The sequence below is a fragment of the Manduca sexta genome, chromosome 10 (assembly GCF_014839805.1).
Source record: "Manduca sexta isolate Smith_Timp_Sample1 chromosome 10, JHU_Msex_v1.0, whole genome shotgun sequence".
Lineage (NCBI taxonomy): Eukaryota > Metazoa > Arthropoda > Insecta > Lepidoptera > Sphingidae > Manduca > Manduca sexta.
The window spans coordinates 2,282,325-2,300,610 of record NC_051124.1 but is presented as its reverse complement, the minus strand read 5'-3'; the positions used below and the strand labels follow the sequence as shown (position 1 = coordinate 2,300,610).

At 35.6% G+C, this 18,286-nt stretch overlaps 1 protein-coding gene across 1 annotated transcript; it reads left to right on the top strand.

Annotated features, from left to right (window-relative positions):
- The first annotated feature begins 365 nt into the window (after positions 1-365).
- LOC115441801 (mitochondrial 2-oxoglutarate/malate carrier protein) lies at positions 366-17,956 on the top strand. The gene is made up of 5 exons (XM_030166708.2): positions 366-617; positions 5,590-5,808; positions 13,616-13,795; positions 14,756-14,977; positions 15,765-17,956. The coding sequence occupies exons 1-5, from the start codon at positions 538-540 to the stop codon at positions 15,943-15,945; spliced, it is 882 nt and encodes a 293-aa protein (XP_030022568.1). The 5' UTR covers positions 366-537; the 3' UTR covers positions 15,946-17,956.
- The last annotated feature ends 330 nt before the right edge of the window (positions 17,957-18,286 follow it).

Sequence of the window (18,286 nt, the reverse complement as noted above, 5' to 3'; positions counted from 1 at the left end):
TTGCTTATTTGCCATTCGGTATCGGTTTTTTGACAGCACATCAAAGCGTTCAAAGTTATCGAGTTGCTTGAAGGAGAACCGATTATATATGGAAACCTAAAAGTAAAAGGCATAAAAATTTAAATTTGGTCATTGTCTGTGACTGTGTTCAAATGTGTGGCAAAGTCTTTGTTTAAATATTTGTCTGTGTGTGGCGCCGGCATAACCTTAAATTTTTTTCTTTCATAGTTTTGCATATTATGGACTTTTGGAATACACTTATGCGTTAAATATCTATTAAAATCGTCACAAGCGTAGCAAACAAAATATTGTAATATTTCACAACGGTAATACATAATTTATTACATTACTTGCAACACCACACGTGACGTCTATGACATTGACAAATGTCAAGATTGTCAGACGTTGTCAATCGAACGTCGAGTCGCGACCAGCTGGTGTGTGCTGCGCTTTGCAGATATTTGTTCGATATCTGTATTAAAACACATAAATTATAATAGTATTATAAAAGTGCAGTGTCAGTGCTAACCATATAAAATGAGTCAAGCCGCTGCAGCGCCGCCGAAGGAGCGGTATATACCAAACGGACTGAAATTCGCGTTTGGTGGCCTTGCCGGGTAAAAACTATGATTTATTTTAAGATATAACACGTCCTTTGCGGAGAGTCAATGTCATTAACACGACCCCCTAATGCTGTTGCATTCCGACGCTAAATATGTCGTTAATTTGTTTATATTTGTGTGAAATAAATTATTTTAATTCACTATGGCTTCGTATCAGATCATTCGGTGCTAAGTGGTTAATCTCGTTGGCTGCTACTAAATAGTGTAGCGTGACCGCTAAATTACATAAATTGTAACAATTATGCAGTCACGATACTGGTTATGTAATAATATACAAGTTTTGGCTCAGATTAATGGAATTAAAAAAAAACTGGTATACTGCTGGAATGAAACTTTCTCTCAAAAATTCTGTTCCTTTTTTTAATGAATACAACAATATAGAACTTATATTTATCAAATAGATAAAAAAAGGAAGCAAATAAATACTATACCTATTTAATGTAAATAATAAAGTTTATTTCTTTAAGATATTTTAAAATATATCCACCATTAAAATTTTCTGTATTCTTCAAACAGTATTGTTAGATATGGAAAATATTTTTTATCAGATTATGAGTCATTGATTAGTATATATCTCTGAATGTTATGCAATTAATATCACATGGATGTAATGAATTAATTTACTGTCATAGAGCGGTAATTTCATGTAAATCATTGATTCCCAAATTGGTCCAGGGGTCTATGTGAGACTTGATGGGGGTCTACATTGACATGAACCAAATAATGGGGTCCATATTCGTAAGTGGTGATCTACAAAAAAATTTACTGGTATGAAGTTTGAATGGGTCTATGAGAAAAAAAAATTGGGAACCTCTGATATAGATTATACCAATAACTCAATACATTTTACAAGTACTTACAAAAGTATGTGCTTATTAAATCCAGGGATGGGGCTGGTGCTCCTTAGAAGCCTTTAATATCCAATGAATCAAATGGTGTGCCTATAGTCTTACGGGGTAGGTGCGAAAAAGGACCCCTTCAACATAGAACATGATGTAGCTAACCTCTTAGAAATATGTGTTTGAAGGTGAACTTTATGATATAAAAACAAACTTGTATAATGTTTGTGTCTGGAATACAACTCTGCCTACCTCTTAGAATTGGCGTTTTTGTATATCTCATGAATACATCCACTTGAGCTAAAATAGATCTGCATCAAAAACAGATAAACACAATCAGTTGATTGATTGTTATGTAAGACTGATAGTGAATGCATAAATATTGTTCTCATAATAAACATAGTGTCCATTTTCACTTACCGTAATCTTACAGGGCCTTAGTAGACTACTAGTAAAATTACACTGTCCAAATATAATGTCAACTAATGGAATAAGTATTATTTCACGATTTTCGTTAGGATTATGCCTTGTGGCATGTAGACTGGGTAACTTCGCAATACGATAACGGAGCTTCGCCCCCGTCCCCCTCTCAACCTATCTTCTTCAGATGGCTCTCCATTACTAAAGGTTGGCAGTCAGTTCCTTGAACCTTACCTTGTTCGTGGCTAGACAGGACAGTTCTTCGACCGTTTTTATTCCAGTCCACTCCCGTATATTGCGCAGCCACGACTTCCTTCTCCTTTCTTTTTTTCTTACTTTCTCACCCTATGCGAAACACTTTATGTTCACAATTTTTTATGAAAATTAAATTTAATACAGTCAAATCATTTGCCAAAAAAAAGAAATTCGGAATGCGAACCCGAGAAAAGTCAGTATAGTCATTTACCTTGGGTATAATTTTCGTTATCCACTAAATAACATAACATAGCACATATTTTTGAACCTCTGACGAGTTTGTCTATGGGTTTCCTGAAAGTAAGGAAGGGTGTGTGAAAAATATTTCCCATATTATAATTATTATCTTCGTTTGAAATCGTTGCCAATGCACGGAGTCTGGAACGTGTTTAGACAAGGTGACCTTCCATTAAAGCAATAAAAATATTCAGATTTTATTACAAAAATATATATGAATCTACCAAAAAAATATCTTATTTCTCTCAATCAGACATTTCGGTATAAAATTTTAGTAATTAACTACTCAAATCACAGTACAAATTGTTACGACCTTATCATCGAATCATAGTGTTCAATGTGCAACAATTTACAGATGCAATTAACTGATAGTCATTACGGTTACTGACTTCACTGGTCCAGGCTATGTCATCACAACTTTTAATTACTATAAGTCACTGCAATGCGCCCGTCGTTCCGAAATGTTGCACATTAAATGACATACAGTCTTATAAAAAATTCGCAAAGCTATGTTTATTCAAAACAAAAATTTACTCGATCAGCTGTAAGTCAAAACGCGCCATCTTGCCTCTTAATAAGGACTAGGAACCGGTGATGTTTTAGCAGCTATTTAAGCAATTCTTAACCACCTCTTAACGCTAAAACAAGTTTATAAGTAAGGCTGATAATGTCCAGTATTTTAAAACGGAAATATATCCTTGCCCTGTTGCTTGGCAGAATAAAAACAACATAGTAGTATCTACCTAGAAAGTTTATCGTGTACCGTGGTAATTAGTATCCACACGACAATCTAGATAAGGAGATATTACTATGCAGGTATAACTTAGGGTTCTGACGATGATGCCTTTCTGACCGGTCGTGTTGTTTACCTTCCAGCAACTTGTTTAAATCATCGTTCGACTGTATAAATAAACTCAAAAGCAAGATATCGTCGCTGTCATATCAAAATGTATGTTCAAACACTGAATTCAGGAAACACAAACAGTTATTTTGTAGTAATATGTAAAAAATTGTTTCTTTCGGAAAGGGCTTAATTTAACTGTGCCTTTTCAAGCATAATATCCTTCAAAACAAATTGTCGCAGTAGTTAAACTTTTATTCATAATTTTAGCCGGGAATCGTCCACTGCTGGTCATAGGCGTCCCCCATTGAGCGCCATAGGGAACGGTTCTGGGCCGCCCTCATCCATCGGACTCCGGCGACCCTCACCAGATCGTCGGTCCACTTTTATTCGGGCGAATTAAAACAAAATAACGTGTTACCGATGCAAAGGCTACATTTTAAATATTTTTTTTTGTTATATCAACGATGCAATTAAGTACAAGACAGTGTGTGGACTTATTCTATGAATTGAGACCGTCAATACAGAGTCAGCATATCTTAGTCCAGAAGGACGCTTCGGGACGTTGCATAAATAAGGATGGTTCGAGACGTTGCATAACTCGCTAGTTCATGGAGATTTGTAAATATATTGCCGTTTTCATTTTTATTTTTATAAAAACCAAACATACTACATTTTGATATCACAGCGACCATATGATGTAATGGGACTATTTGGGAAATCTATTTTAATAATAAAATAACTAATCACGAATTAAAGCCCCAGAGAAATCAGTGTAAATACATAAGAAATACAAACATTCGAATAGAGCACCTCCACCTTTTTTGGAAGTCAGTCCAAAGTAACAAAGTCTATGAGTTTTGAGGGATTTCGGACCGACGATACATTCGTCAAATTTGTCACTTTACGACAACTAAACCCACTTCCCCTCGTTTAGCAATTAGCAAACAATAGAAGTCATAATTAATACTAATTGTGAAATATGAAAAAATGTAAAAATATTCCATCATACGAGTGTATCTGTTCGTAGACGCATAACACCGCAGTGACGTACTGTGACGCACAAACTCCGCAAACTAGCGTAATAATTTATCTTATGCAATGTATGAATATTCAACTAAAACGTAGGAAAATGCGTTTATTAAGGTTACGTGCTAGGTCAGTAACAGTATATCGAATTCGTGATTGCATTTATGCTGTTGTCGTTCAAATGACATTAGAAATAATCTCTATTTGCGTTCATATAGAAAAAAAATTACGACACTATTACAGAATACTAAAGCGTAAAAAAATAGTTTCGTCCAAAAACACGTTTCGTTCATATTTTATCGCGAAATTATAAAAGAATATTTTGAAGATAGAACTGAAAAACTGACATTTATGCGCTGTAACGTCAATTACAGACAGAAGCGTATTCAGAAAAAGGTCAGGGGGTCATGGACTTTACTCAGTTCCATGAAACGAAATTATATAAAACCACTAATGACATTTTTAATGTATGGTAAAATGTGAATAAAGATTTTTTCCAACTGTATAAAAATTGCATATTGTAACTAACTTTTTACCGCAACGACTGCAAAATTTTGTTTCAAGCTACAATATCTATTGCTATATTTACCAGTTAGCAAATTTCATAGAACTGTAACAAGTAAAAATAAAAAAAAAATGTTTGTAATGAATTAGCCTTCTTTCTTCACTATGAAGGAGATTTTTTAGTTACTTTTATTTAATACATCACTAGTGACCGTAGATTTTTATTATAAAGCATGACTACTCTCCATTGGGCTCTTCTCTTGCTTCTAAGTCACATGACACGTCATTATCTCTGCCCTTATGCCGCTCCAATGTAGGGTCGGCGCAATGTTTATTTACACATATCGCAGAATTCATTTGACCTTGTTTTTATGATCAGTATGATATTGCTACAAGGTGGACGGACGACCTGGCTAAGGTCGCAGGAAGTCGCTGGATGCAGGCCGCTTCCAACAGGTCGACGTGGAGATCCTTGGGGGAGGCCTATGTTCAGCAGTGGACTTCCTGTGGCTGAGATGATGATGATGATGATGATGATGATATTGCTACAATATTAGGGCAACGGTTGTAGAAAAACCAGCAGAATTTAAACAGAACTTAAAACGAGGCTTAAAAAGGGTACTCACTTCCCGGTAGGCAAGGCTTAGCTGTGCCTTTGTGCAGGGCAAAGTCCATGGGTGGCAGATGCTGCTTACCATCAGGTGGACCACTAGCTCATTTGCCTACTAAGGCAATAAAAAAAAGAAGATTGCCCGAGCAACTGCCATCTCATTCCAGTCAGGTGCTGAGATTTATTAAGATTAACAATGCTTTAAAGTCTAATAAAACGTTTTTCTAACAGCATGGCAGCCACGTGCGTCGTCCAACCACTGGATCTGATAAAGACCCGGATGCAGCTGAGCGGCGGCGGCAAGACCTCGTTCGCGGTGGCCGGCGAGATCGTCGCTAAGGAGGGCTTCTTCGCTGTATACGCAGGCCTCTCCGCCGGCCTCTTGCGACAGGCTACTTACACCACCACGCGTCTCGGGGTCTACAATTGGCTCTTCGATTCTTATAAAGAGTGAGTTATGATTCCTATTCAATTAACCTAATGCAGATCAGTTGTAACTAAACTTTTATAAGCCAATAGGATTTTTAAGATTGATTGATAATGGTCTTTATCATATGCATGATTCAAATCTTGACCTATTTTCTGCATCAAAACTAGTTAATATTAGAAAAAGATAAATTAATATATTATTAGGAACAGTGATTTTGATTCAATAAAAAGAACTATCACTGACTACAGAAATACTTTCATATTTACTCAACCAACCGACTTTTACAACTAGTCAAGGACTAACTGCTTCGGTCTGTCAAACGCTCAGTATTTTTATAGCAAAAGGTTTTTTTTATATTATGGTAATTAGTGCCGGTGTCGACAATTCTGCCATTGTCAAAGGTGCGATGAGTACTCGTGTGTTAGCAAAAGGTGTTACATATTTGTGACAAGAATATTTAAGAATACCCTCAACAAGAATATTTTGATCCTAACAATATCATACATTGCTGAATTCCAAAAGGAGCATTCTAATATTGTCTATTGCGTTGTGCCTCACTATTTTAACCCTAAATATCCACAGAACTATTGCTTTAAATGTATGTTTGTGTGTCATGGTCATTATCTCACGAAGTATTGTTATCGATACAATCATAGTGCAAGATTTGTTTTATTACTTCTCTTTGTAACGTATGGATTAGAAAAAACATTTCAGCAAGAAGGTTATATTTTTGAGAGTACTTATATAGTAAATGGGATTTGACGCTCTCTGTAGCGTGAATTGTTTGTTAGATGTGTAAAAGTATAATGTTGTTAGTTTAACAAATAAAAACACTGCATATCAGAATAATAAAAGTTTTATTGGTGTAGAACAGAATGAGGAACCGAGCAAGCAGGTCATCTGAACGTAACACAATGTAATAATCCATTGACATAAACCCCACTCAGTTAGTCCCTTTAATTTATTCTTATATCATGGATTTTTGAAATTAATAGCATGATTACTTACCACATAAACAGACAAAGCTGTGGTACATAAGGCGGATCTACGCGTACGTTCTAATAACATTGTAATAAATGTGACCATATGGTTATGATACCACGATAGTGTTGCTTACAAGACAAGTATATACTTGTCTTGTAAGCAACACTACCATGAGTTACTCTAACCGTAGATGTAGAAAAAGTAAGTTTCGAACAAAGAAGTATTAGAAAGCGGCGATAGCCTAGTTGGGTGTGGAACTGACTGCCGAGACGAATGTACGCAGGTTCAAATCCCAAGGGCAAACACCTCTGACTTTTCTAAAATTATGTGTGTATTCTTTGTGAATGGTGTAGGAAAACATCGTGAGCAAACATGCATATCTGTGAAGTTCTCTATAAGAATTTTGACGGTATGTGAAATCTACCAATCCGTACTAGGCCAGGCCGAATCCCTCTTAGTAGTACAGGCCAAAGGAGGTCCGTGCCCAGCAGTATATAATACAGGGCTGATATTATTATTATTAAATTTTACATGCCATATATTCTTACATGAAGAAAATTTGTCAGAGCGACACGATACTTTCGTTAGCATAGGTAAAGATAAATATGTGGTCTCATTTAGCATCGTAAAAATGACCCTGTATGGTTATGAAATGTTTTCCCTTGACCATTTTTAAGTAGCCTATTTTCGTTTTAGCTATGTCATCTATTTTCAAAATGGGCTGGCTCAACTTCCCGTTTCATATTGTTTTAATTAGATCATTTGCCGCGTGGATACAATTAAATATAATTCTTGGCAGTACAACTAGTATCAAGATATATTAAAATGTCATTGGCATTGTTGTTTGTTTACATGTTGTGTGACGGTGTTTCGCATCAGACTTTTTACATCGTATAAAAGAATAGGTAATATAACGTAGTCGCATTAGGTTAAGACCTTCAGACCTAAGAATTCTTCCAAGTTTCTACACTGTGGTTTAAAATAGCATAACATAATGTAGGCGCGTGAGGTTGAGATTTTCATGCCTAAGAATTCTCCGAAGTTTCGAATGTAATACGCTTTAAATATGGGAATTAGTTCTATATTTTTTGAATAATTAAAATTTATGTTTACCAGTGGCGAAAGGTTTTTTTATTGCTTTGAATGACGAGACGAGCTTGTCGTTCGCCTGATAGTAAGCGACGACCGTCGATAAACAGAAGAAACACAATCTAACACCTTCAATTACAAAGTATTGTTTGGTATTCCATTGCGCTTGCCATCCTGAGACATGAGATGTTAAGTCTTATTAAATCCAGTAGTAATACTGGCTACAATGTCATTCAAACAGGAACACAACAGTGATTACACACTGATCTTAGAGGCAGAAATAGACGTTGCGGTGGTACCTATCCAGGCGGACTTTCACATATGAAAGAACTATCAGTAAAGGTCCATACGACCCGACTCCTGACTCCCTTTCGTAATTAAAATTTAATTATCATTAGAACAATTTACAGACAACATTCATGTATATTAGTACCATATATTAGTACCATAGTACCATATATGTTGTGTCGGGTTCTTTTTTGGAAAATTTCACCCTTCGCACACCGATGTTTACTAAAGGTATAATGTTTTGTAAAATAATCAAATTATTCGTCATTGTTATTGTATTACATAACATATGGGGCATTCCACGTGAAGCGGGCACGAAAAAAAACTCGATGTCTCAGATTTTCGTAATATTTGATTATGTTATACCTGTATATATCCTCGATCCAGATACAAAATATTATTAAAGTATAAATCATGGTTAGCGAGTAAAAGGACTTTGAAGTTTTGACTGGCCGGCTGGTATACGCCACTTCGAATCCAATTCTCAAGTTTTTAAATGTTACAATAAAATAAATAAAGCAATGAAATAAATACTTCATTTAATGAGCTTTTTTATTGTATTTTTGTTGTTAAAAAAATGTGTTCGAAAGTTTCAAACTTGAATTTCACAAAGTTGGCATATTTATATATTTTTTATTTTTTTTTCTAAAAATAGCTACTATTGTATAGATAATCCCTGCGAAGTTTCATAATGGGCTGAGAAGTAGTTTAGGAGCTAGACCGATTACAGTGCCGAAGCGCGGCGGTCGCCAGAAAGAGCGAAGTAGTAAAAACTTTCAATTAAACTAAATACTTTCGATCAGACTATTTTATCATGTTTTGCATCGCTCTAACGATTCAATTACATCTGATTATAATATTAAAAAACATATTTATATTACTGACGGTGCACTACCGCGTGCGGTGCGGTGACGGTCCTACATTACGTCTGATAATATAAGTATAAGTTTCGTTATGGTCCATGCTAGCTTGATATCATGATAGCAGTGGTAGCTTTTTTTTCTAAACGGCTTGAGCAAAAAAATCGAAATAGTGGTAACTAATTAGCAACAAATTAGCAACAAATTCCTACATTACGTCTGATCATATAAGTATAAGTTTCGTTATGGTCCATGCTAGCTTGATATCATGATGGCAGTGACCGGTTTTTTTTCTAAACGGCTTGAGCAACAAAATCGAAATAGTGGTAACTAATTAGCAACAAATTAGCAACAAATTCTAAAATATATTAGGTTTAATTCTGCTAAGTTACTACTGCTACCTTGACAGAGCTTATTTATTATATATGCCTTAAAAGGCTCCGTATCTCCAAGCAAACGACTTGGAGAAAAAGTCTAAACGGCCTGATGCTATCTTTGTTATCTCGTTAATACTTAATTCTGGAACACAAGTTTTGGATTATCTATATCTATCTATCTATCTATACTTTCTATCTATACTTATAATAAATCTGTAGAGAGGTCAATTCTGTACATGAAATATATTTCAAAAATAACTATCAGGGGGTGATTAGGGATCGATACTGATTCCAAAAATGCAATTAGTAAAATTTTTGTCTGTCTGTCTGTCTGTCTGTCTGTCTGTCTGTCTGTCTGTATAACCGTTATAGAAACAAAAACTACTCGACGGATTTTAACGAAACTTGGTACAATTATTTTTCATACTCCTGTGCTGGTTATAGTATACTTTTCATCACGCTACAATTAATAGGAGCAGAGCAGTGAAGGGAAATGTTGGGAAAACGGGAGAAGTTACTCCATTTTTAAGCTTCCGTCGCGTGTGCAACCTTAATGGTTAAAGCTACATAGAAATCATGTATGACGGAAATGTTCTCCTTAAAATTATGTAAAAATATCCCACGACAGCATATGTCTATCTTTTATGGTTGACTCACAATGACACGTGTAACTCCCGATAGCTTAGCAGTTCGAAGCTTTCTCATTATATTTGTTTACTAATCTTAGGAACTATCGGTCCAAACTGAAAAATTCTTTTTGCGTTGGATAGCCCTTTATTTGTGGATTGCTATAGGCTATATATCATCACGCTATACCCAATAGGAACGGAGCAGTAATGAAACATGTTACAAATACGGGGACAATTTATTAGTTTTGAGAGCTTCCGTTGCGTGCGCTGCGTAAACAGTTAAAGTTATGCAACAATGATGTATGTCGGGATTATTCCTCTTAAAAAGTTCTAAAAAAATATATTATAAAAACAAAGTCCCCCGCTGCATCCGTTTGCCTGAACGTCTTAAACTCAAAAACTACCCAACGTATTAAGATAAAATTTGGTATGGAGACAGTTTGAAACTCTGGGAAGAACATAGGCTCCCGGGAAACTACTACTTTTATAATGGAAAACTTTAGCCTGAAAAACTTTATAACGCGGGCGGAGCCGCGAGCAAAAGCTAGTACTTATAATAAATCTGTAGAGAGGTCAATTCTGTACATGAAATATATTTCCAAAATAATTATCAGGGGGTGATTAGGGATCGATACTGATGCCAAAAATGCAATTAGTAAATTTTTTGTCTGTCTGTCTGTCTGTCTTTGTGTCTGTCTGTCTGTCTGTCTGTCTGTCTGTCTGTATAACCGTTATAGAAACAAAAACTACTCGACGGATTTTAACGAAACTTGGTACAATTATTTGTCATACTCCTGTGCTGGTTATAGTATACTTTTCATCACGCTACAATTAATAGGAGCAGAGCAGTGAAGGGAAATGTTGGGAAAACGGGAGAAGTTACTCCATTTTTTAAGCTTCCGTCGCGTGTGCAACCTTAATGGTTAAAGCTACGCAGAAATCAAGTATGACGGAAATGTTCTCCTTAAAATTATGTAAAAAATATCCCACGACAGCATATGTCTATCTTTTATGGTTGACTCACAATAACACGTGTAACTCCCGATAGCTTAGCAGATCGAAGCTTTCTCATTATATTTGTCTACTCTTACGTTTATAACACTCTCAGTCATCCCTAATAAAAAAAGTTAACATTATTAAATATTCCATAAAAAAAGAATCATAGAAATCGGTATAGAAACACCAAAGTTATACATGAAATACGCTAATAATAAGCCATCACGCGTGAATACTGAATCATGCTATAAGCTTCCTTCGATTTCACCAGGATCCCATCATCAGACCCTGACAGGACAATCGGACCACCTGCATACCATCATACTTAAAAAAACATCCCGACAAATTGAGCACCTCCTCCATTTTTGAAGTCCGAAATCCACGCGGGCGAAGCTGCGAGCGGAAGCTAGTAATATATAATTATGTTAAAAATCTTTAAACAATTTTGTATACAATGTGTACCCGATTATAACCTGTTTTGTGTGCAATAAATAAATAAATAGATGTTAATAAAATACCCAAAAATACTAAACGTATGCCAGAGAAATATAAGAATAGGCATCGCTATATTTAGTTAATTAAGTTGATACCCTCCGAACCCGGGTTCTCTTCGGTCAAAGATAATGAAGCATTGTTTATACCGTATACAAATATAACTCGGCAACAGTCCGTTCAAAGTACGAATTTATAGACTTTCTTAATAAACTAGCAAATTTCTATTGACTGCCTTATTGACGTATTTATATTGCGTGCGCGATACAATACAGTTATGAGGTCCTGGGCTCGAATCCCGGGTCGTGCAAAGTGGGTTGAGCACATGGTTTTTTTTTGCTTAGTGCTTTGCTCAGGCCGGAGTCTGGAATTTGTGCCCGATATGGTGACTAACCGCTATGGCATCACGGGACGGAAGACACATGGCGTAAATTGGGTGCCCTGGTTGCACCTCTGCCTACTACTTGGATAAAAGCGTGAATGGAATCTTTTTGATATTCTATTCTATTTCTAAAAATAGTTCATCCAGTTGAAAATATAGTAGTTATAAACAGTAGAGTCGATATTTTATCCTTTTCTACATTGTATACTTCTACAACGTGAATTGCAGGGGTCGAATGACGTAGCACTATACCCTTAAAGAACATGGCAATACTCCAAATCCGAGATAGTGCTACGATCTCAAAGAATAGAGCTGAACTGGGGCAGTAACCAAGACCTCTTTCTACAATAATTAACGCTTATAAAAGCAGAAAAATATATTACCTTGACATACGATCGACAAGTCGATCGCTTAGCTGTCTCTCCTGAGGCAATTCATGTGCGCTAGGTCTTCACATCGAATGCACGTCCATGCACGAAGGTCATTTGTTGCGGCCCTAAGCGCACAGTTAAGTGTGTTTACCTCATAGTTGTAACTAAGCTTTGAGGCGTTTGAGGGCTCGTGAACATTCCCTGGCCTTCTCCCCTCCGCCCATCCTAAGAAGGTTCCTTTTTTCCCCCACACAGAATAAAAACAACTCTAACAATAACTTGATTCCTGTCGGCTTCCCTTTATTTAGAATTTATGTAGAATCTAATCATTATTAGAACGATTTGCAGCCCGCGTATATGCATAGTTTTAAGTGTTTTTTGTCTGTTTAGTTTGTTTGTTATATGTATGTATCTCGTGTTTGTTGCAAAATAAATTTCTTTCTTCTTCTTCTTCATATTAGTACCCACTTCAAGTGTCGTGTTCCCTTTTAAAGCACTTAACCTTTCGCCATTGTCGCTTAGATGTGTCATTCGCATACATTTTTGTTTTCTATCAGCAATAACGAAGGTAGAAAGGCGTTTTGTCTGCGGCCCTTGGTTGGAAATACAGTAAATACAATAAAATGTCTTAAAACTACACGGCGCTTTCTCCACAGTTAATTAACATAGTATCTTGGAGATTTGCTTATCTTCAATGACCTAATATCGGCTGTAACGTTGGCGTCCCGTTAAACCTGTTTTTGAATTCAAATGGATTCGTTGCATCATAATGTCGTTTGTATAGACATTACCCATTTGGTAATTTACCAACAAGACGGCTTCATAAGCTTCCAAATGGAGGGGAAAACGCAAGATCACGAAGAACAATGGCTATTTTGAATAAACAATCCCAATTAAATTTTTGGTACAATCCCGAAAATAAACTTTAAAAATAAACATTTGTAAGCATGTCAATATTTATTCTGATTGCTCGTTTTGCACGATGAATCGAAAAAACTATTGGTTGGAATCCTTTTTAAAAAGCGGTAAGAGAAAGGTCAACGAAAAAACATACATATTAGAGAATTCTCAGTAAAAAAAATCGAATATATGTGAAGTATACCAGTAAATATAGGCCTAGTACTAGGCCAGTGTGGTGGACTAAGGCCTAAACCTCTTTAACAGTAAAAGGACCGTGCCCAGTTATGAGCGGTATATATGTTGGTATTCATATTATGTAGCCTTCCTTGACAAATGAGCTATTCAATACTAAAAGAATTTTTCAATCCGAACCAGTAGTTCCTGAGATTATGGCGTTCAAACAAACTCTTCAGCTTTATATAATTCCTTATATTCTATATCATATTTCCTTATTTTTAGACGTAACGCAGGCGCCACTCCAGGCTTCGGCACAAAAACCCTCCTGGGTGTAGCCGCCGGGTCTATTGGCGCGTTCGTGGGCACTCCGGCGGAGGTGGCACTCATCCGCATGACGGCAGACGGTCGCCTCCCTCCAGAGCAGAGGAGGAACTACAAGAACGTCGCCGATGCGCTTATTAGGTAAGATACAGTTTTATGGTCTTATTGTTTGAATGTTAATTTAAATTATTTTGAAAAAAAAAATACTTTAAAATTTTAATGATCACCTTCATTTTGTGTGAAAATACAGTTCTGAAACTGTCGGTTTTTCTTTATAAAATACTGAATAATATTATTTTCTTTTTACAAAAAAATTTTTGCACTTTGACATTTAACGATAAAGAATATTCTTGAATAATTAACATTAAAATTTATGTTAAACTTGCATTTTGTATATCATGATCGGTATAGTTAAAGACATTACCAAAAGTATTGTAAAAGCGAAAAGTATCTCCGTGAAAAATGTTAATAAAAAAGACACACATGTCATCAATTATCGTTCACTCTTAACGGTGAAATAAACCAAGAAGAGAAACCTACATACTTCAAAATTCTCCATGAGAATTTCGGAAGTATGGGAAGTCTGCCCGCACTAAGCCAGCGTGGTGGACTAAGGCCTAATCCCTCTCAATAGTAGAGGAGACCCGTGCCCAACAATGGAATATTATTTTTACCAACATTTTTATTTTATTTATTATAGTGTATTTAGAAAACAACAGAGTACAATTTAACTTATACATATAATAAAAGAAACAAATAGAAATACATAATCCACAAAAGTTTCCACAGATTTCAACATTGACGTTTTACAAATAGACGCGTCATACACTAACAAAATGGCACACAAAAACGGCGCACTATTTGCTATATTCACGTACCTGTACATATAATTACAAATTGGCTCGAAGAAGGAATAAAAAGATGCAGCATACATTAGTTAGAAAAGGATATATCCATCGACAGTTACGTGACAGTGCCGCACGCTCATTGGCCGTCAAGTCGGGCAATTACCTTACTTTCGTCTTGCCAGTATTGAGCTCGGACAACGTATTTATGTAATAAAAACATCTTAATTCATGATCACATTACAAACCCTTATAGAATAATAAAAGAAGAAGGCGTGTTGAAACTGTGGCGCGGCGCTACACCCACAGTCAGCCGCGCGATGGTAGTGAACGCGGCGCAACTCAGCACGTACTCTCAGGCGCGCGAGATGTTTGTGGGATACGTGCCCGACGGCATCACGCTGCACTTCTGTGCCAGCATGGTCTCTGGACTCATCACCACCATAGCTTCTATGCCGGTTGATATTATCAAGACCAGGTGAGTTGATCGATTTGTAACGGTTAATTTTTACTCGCCATAGTGGCTCATCAGTTGGTCGCGTTCCGTGATCTGTTTGGTTATATCCGGCTCCAACAAGCCGCTATAATAGTGTCGACTGCCGAGGGGTAATCATCTCTCGTCAGTCGATATCCTATTAGATTCCATTCCACTTACTATCAGGTCCAGAAGGGTCACTGCCGTGCAAGTATGAAAAAAATATCAGGTGATTTATAGAGGTTGAGCTTGACTGAGGGTTTTTAAGTGACTTAAATATTATAAGGTTAAAAAAAATACTGCCTCAGTGACGTAGTTGTACGACTGTAGTGCTAAACTTTCGGGTTCGATTCCCGGGTTGAGCAAGTTATATTGGGTTTTTCTACTCCGCATCAGCCCGGAGTCTGAAATTTGTGCCCTACATGGAGGCTAAGCTCGCCTCTTATCAGAATGTGAAACATAATACACACAGCGGATAATGGCTACACCAGTTACACCTCTGCCTACCCCATCGGTATAAAAGAAGAGTGTGTGTGATTTTTTTTAAATTGTAATCGACAAACTGGGAAACGTCATAACTAGAAACTTGTTTCAGTAATAAGAAAGCATATATACTTTTTATCACAGCACGTTAAATAAATAAATAAAAATAAATAAATAGACCAGACTAGTATCAAATACATGGGTTACGAAGGTTATTAAAAAATCATAAATAGACGAAATAAAAAAATTATAAACAATAACCCCTTTTATATAAAGCCATCTTTAATTTCCTATACATTATTTCCAGGATCCAAAACGCTGCCAAAGGTCAGAGTCAAGTGGCAGTAGTGACCGGCCTGATCCGCAACGAAGGGTTCTTCTCCCTTTGGAAGGGCTTCCTGCCCTACTACGCACGTCTGGGACCTCACACAGTACTCACATTCATATTCCTGGAGCAAATGAACGCGGCCTACTTCAAATACACGTAAGAAATATCACAAAAGGCTTACCTTCACTTACATGTAAACAATCTACCCGATTCTATTTGACTGATATTAAAGTCATTTGAAAAAGGATATTTGGTTTATATGTTTTGTGGTATGCCTTTAATTTTCAAGTCGGTGTGACGTTTTTAAATTTTGACAGTGACAGGATTAAGACAGGTCTGTATTCAGGTATGTGGGGGGTCATAAAGTTATAGATGAATGGTTCATTGACCTTTGGACGTTTTTATCGATAATACCATTATCATGTTATGAAATATAATCTCGTAAATATGACTTTAGATTTCGAAAACGCCTCGTGTTTGGAAGACATAGATTCGTATGTTTATTAATTAAAAAGTAATTAACTTGTTTATAAATTCTTAACGATATTACTAATGGGTTTACGATCGTAACGTTTCAAACGACCATTTTTAACTGCTTTTAAATAGATATACTGTTACACAAATAACATACGAAGTTAAACCTTTGGTCGTATAACAATATTTCTCTTTCCTTACAAATGCCCCACAGCTGGAGAAGATCTCTCTTTATCTAATTATAATGAAAGCGTCACAGCGACATCATCATCATCAAACGTATCGTACAAGCCGCTAAGTGCAAGCAACAATAAAAATAATAAAAATCATTATGTAACTTACCGTTATCAAGGTTATGCTCGATTTTATGACCCAGTTTGACGCCGGTTTCGACTTATCTTATCGATAAGTACAAAAACGAATTTCGACTCTGCGTCATGTGTGTAAGATGTTTTTTTGATCGATAAATTATGTTTTTCACGTAAAGAATGATGTAATTAAAAATATTTGCTTTTGTCAAACATGTTTGCAATTGTACTATTTGTTACAATATTTGACAACTTGTATCTAATGTCAAACGGGGTTTTATGACTCGTTTTTACAAATATTGTTGTTAATTCAGTTTGTCTGGTTTAATTTTGATTTAATTCTTTGATTGTTTATCGCGTGTGTTTTTATCGCTGCGACGTTTCTGACGAGGTAATGTAGGCGCGAGATTGTCGTGTGCATTTTATCTGACAGAACTAAGCCTCTGAAGCCTAATATTAAATGAAGTAGCAATTGTATTTTATTATTAAAGACATAGATATTAAAATCGATTAATTATTTTAAAATGTATTGTAAACATTAAGGCGATATTCTAGACGAAATGAACGTGCCTAAATTGTACTTTAAGCGTTTATATATGTCTGTAAAATAGCAATAATACGTAATCTGATTTTACCGTAGGCTTTTTTAAGTGTATTTTTAATAGACAAGTATGTCTAAGACAGAATAATGGACATTAATTACATTATCTTTTATTGAAAAGTCTATCTTAACAATGATATTTAGGGTCGAAATATAACAATCGATTTTATTATTAAGATAAGTTATCGCGTAATTCGTTTTTGCCATCCATTATCAGTTGTTTCTATCAATATTTTTCAGTATTCACTTGATGTTCCATACTTGCGAGGAAAATTATCATTAAGGAATTTCGACATTGTGTATCTAGTGTCAATGTATGATAATCCAAAAGTAAGATTGGATCAATATGTTTTTTTTTAAGTAAAATCGGAAGTTAATGGCTTCAAGGAAGATTGTTACCACCATAGTGGTGAAAAAGCGAAAATATCACAAATTGAAAACTATAAAAGGTTCGATATTTATCCGATTTATGCTATTACTATACCAACGAATTTCAGATCAGTTGACATCAAACAGCTGATACGTCAATTCCGAGTGTTAAGTTGTCTCGCTTTTGGATAATGTTATATGTGTCTGATAATGTAAGCCGGCGGCTTAATGAACGGTTGTAGAGTAATCCCCTTGAGAGGAAACATAATCTATCACATATGTCTACCAAATAAAGCTGAAAATTGCTGCCATTAAAAGAAAAAAACTCATTAAAAATCACGTCTTATATTTCTATAGTGTATACGAAATTATAATTTACTGTCACACAATTCGGTCTGTTGTTAATATGCGTTGTAAAATTATTTTAACACGATTGATATTTGTAGATATAAAAGTAAATGTACAAAAGTTGAGGCTTATGATTTGGGGCCCGTGTGCCCCCTATTCACCTCTAAATCCGTACCTGTACAGTTAATGTCGAGTGCAATTTTTTTACGGGAATAAAGAACTTAATGATATGCGAACTGCCAATATTTTTTTATATTAAAGATTATGCACTTTGAAAAATGTATAGTTCATTTAACATTTTTTTATATAGATTTATTTACATTGTAATTACAAATAAAATATATCGACTTGTTTTTGTATTACATAATGATTTAAGATTTTTTTTGTCGTCAAATAATTTA

Excerpts from the sequence above, each read along its gene's own strand:
- LOC115441801 (XM_030166708.2), top strand. The coding sequence starts at position 538 with ATGAGTCAAGCCGCTGCAGCGCCGCCGAAGGAGCGGTATATACCAAAC. Across the intron at positions 5,809-13,615 it reads CTCTTCGATTCTTATAAAGA|ACGTAACGCAGGCGCCACTC; the intron begins GTGAGTTATGAT and ends CCTTATTTTTAG. Across the intron at positions 14,978-15,764 it reads GTTGATATTATCAAGACCAG|GATCCAAAACGCTGCCAAAG; the intron begins GTGAGTTGATCG and ends CATTATTTCCAG.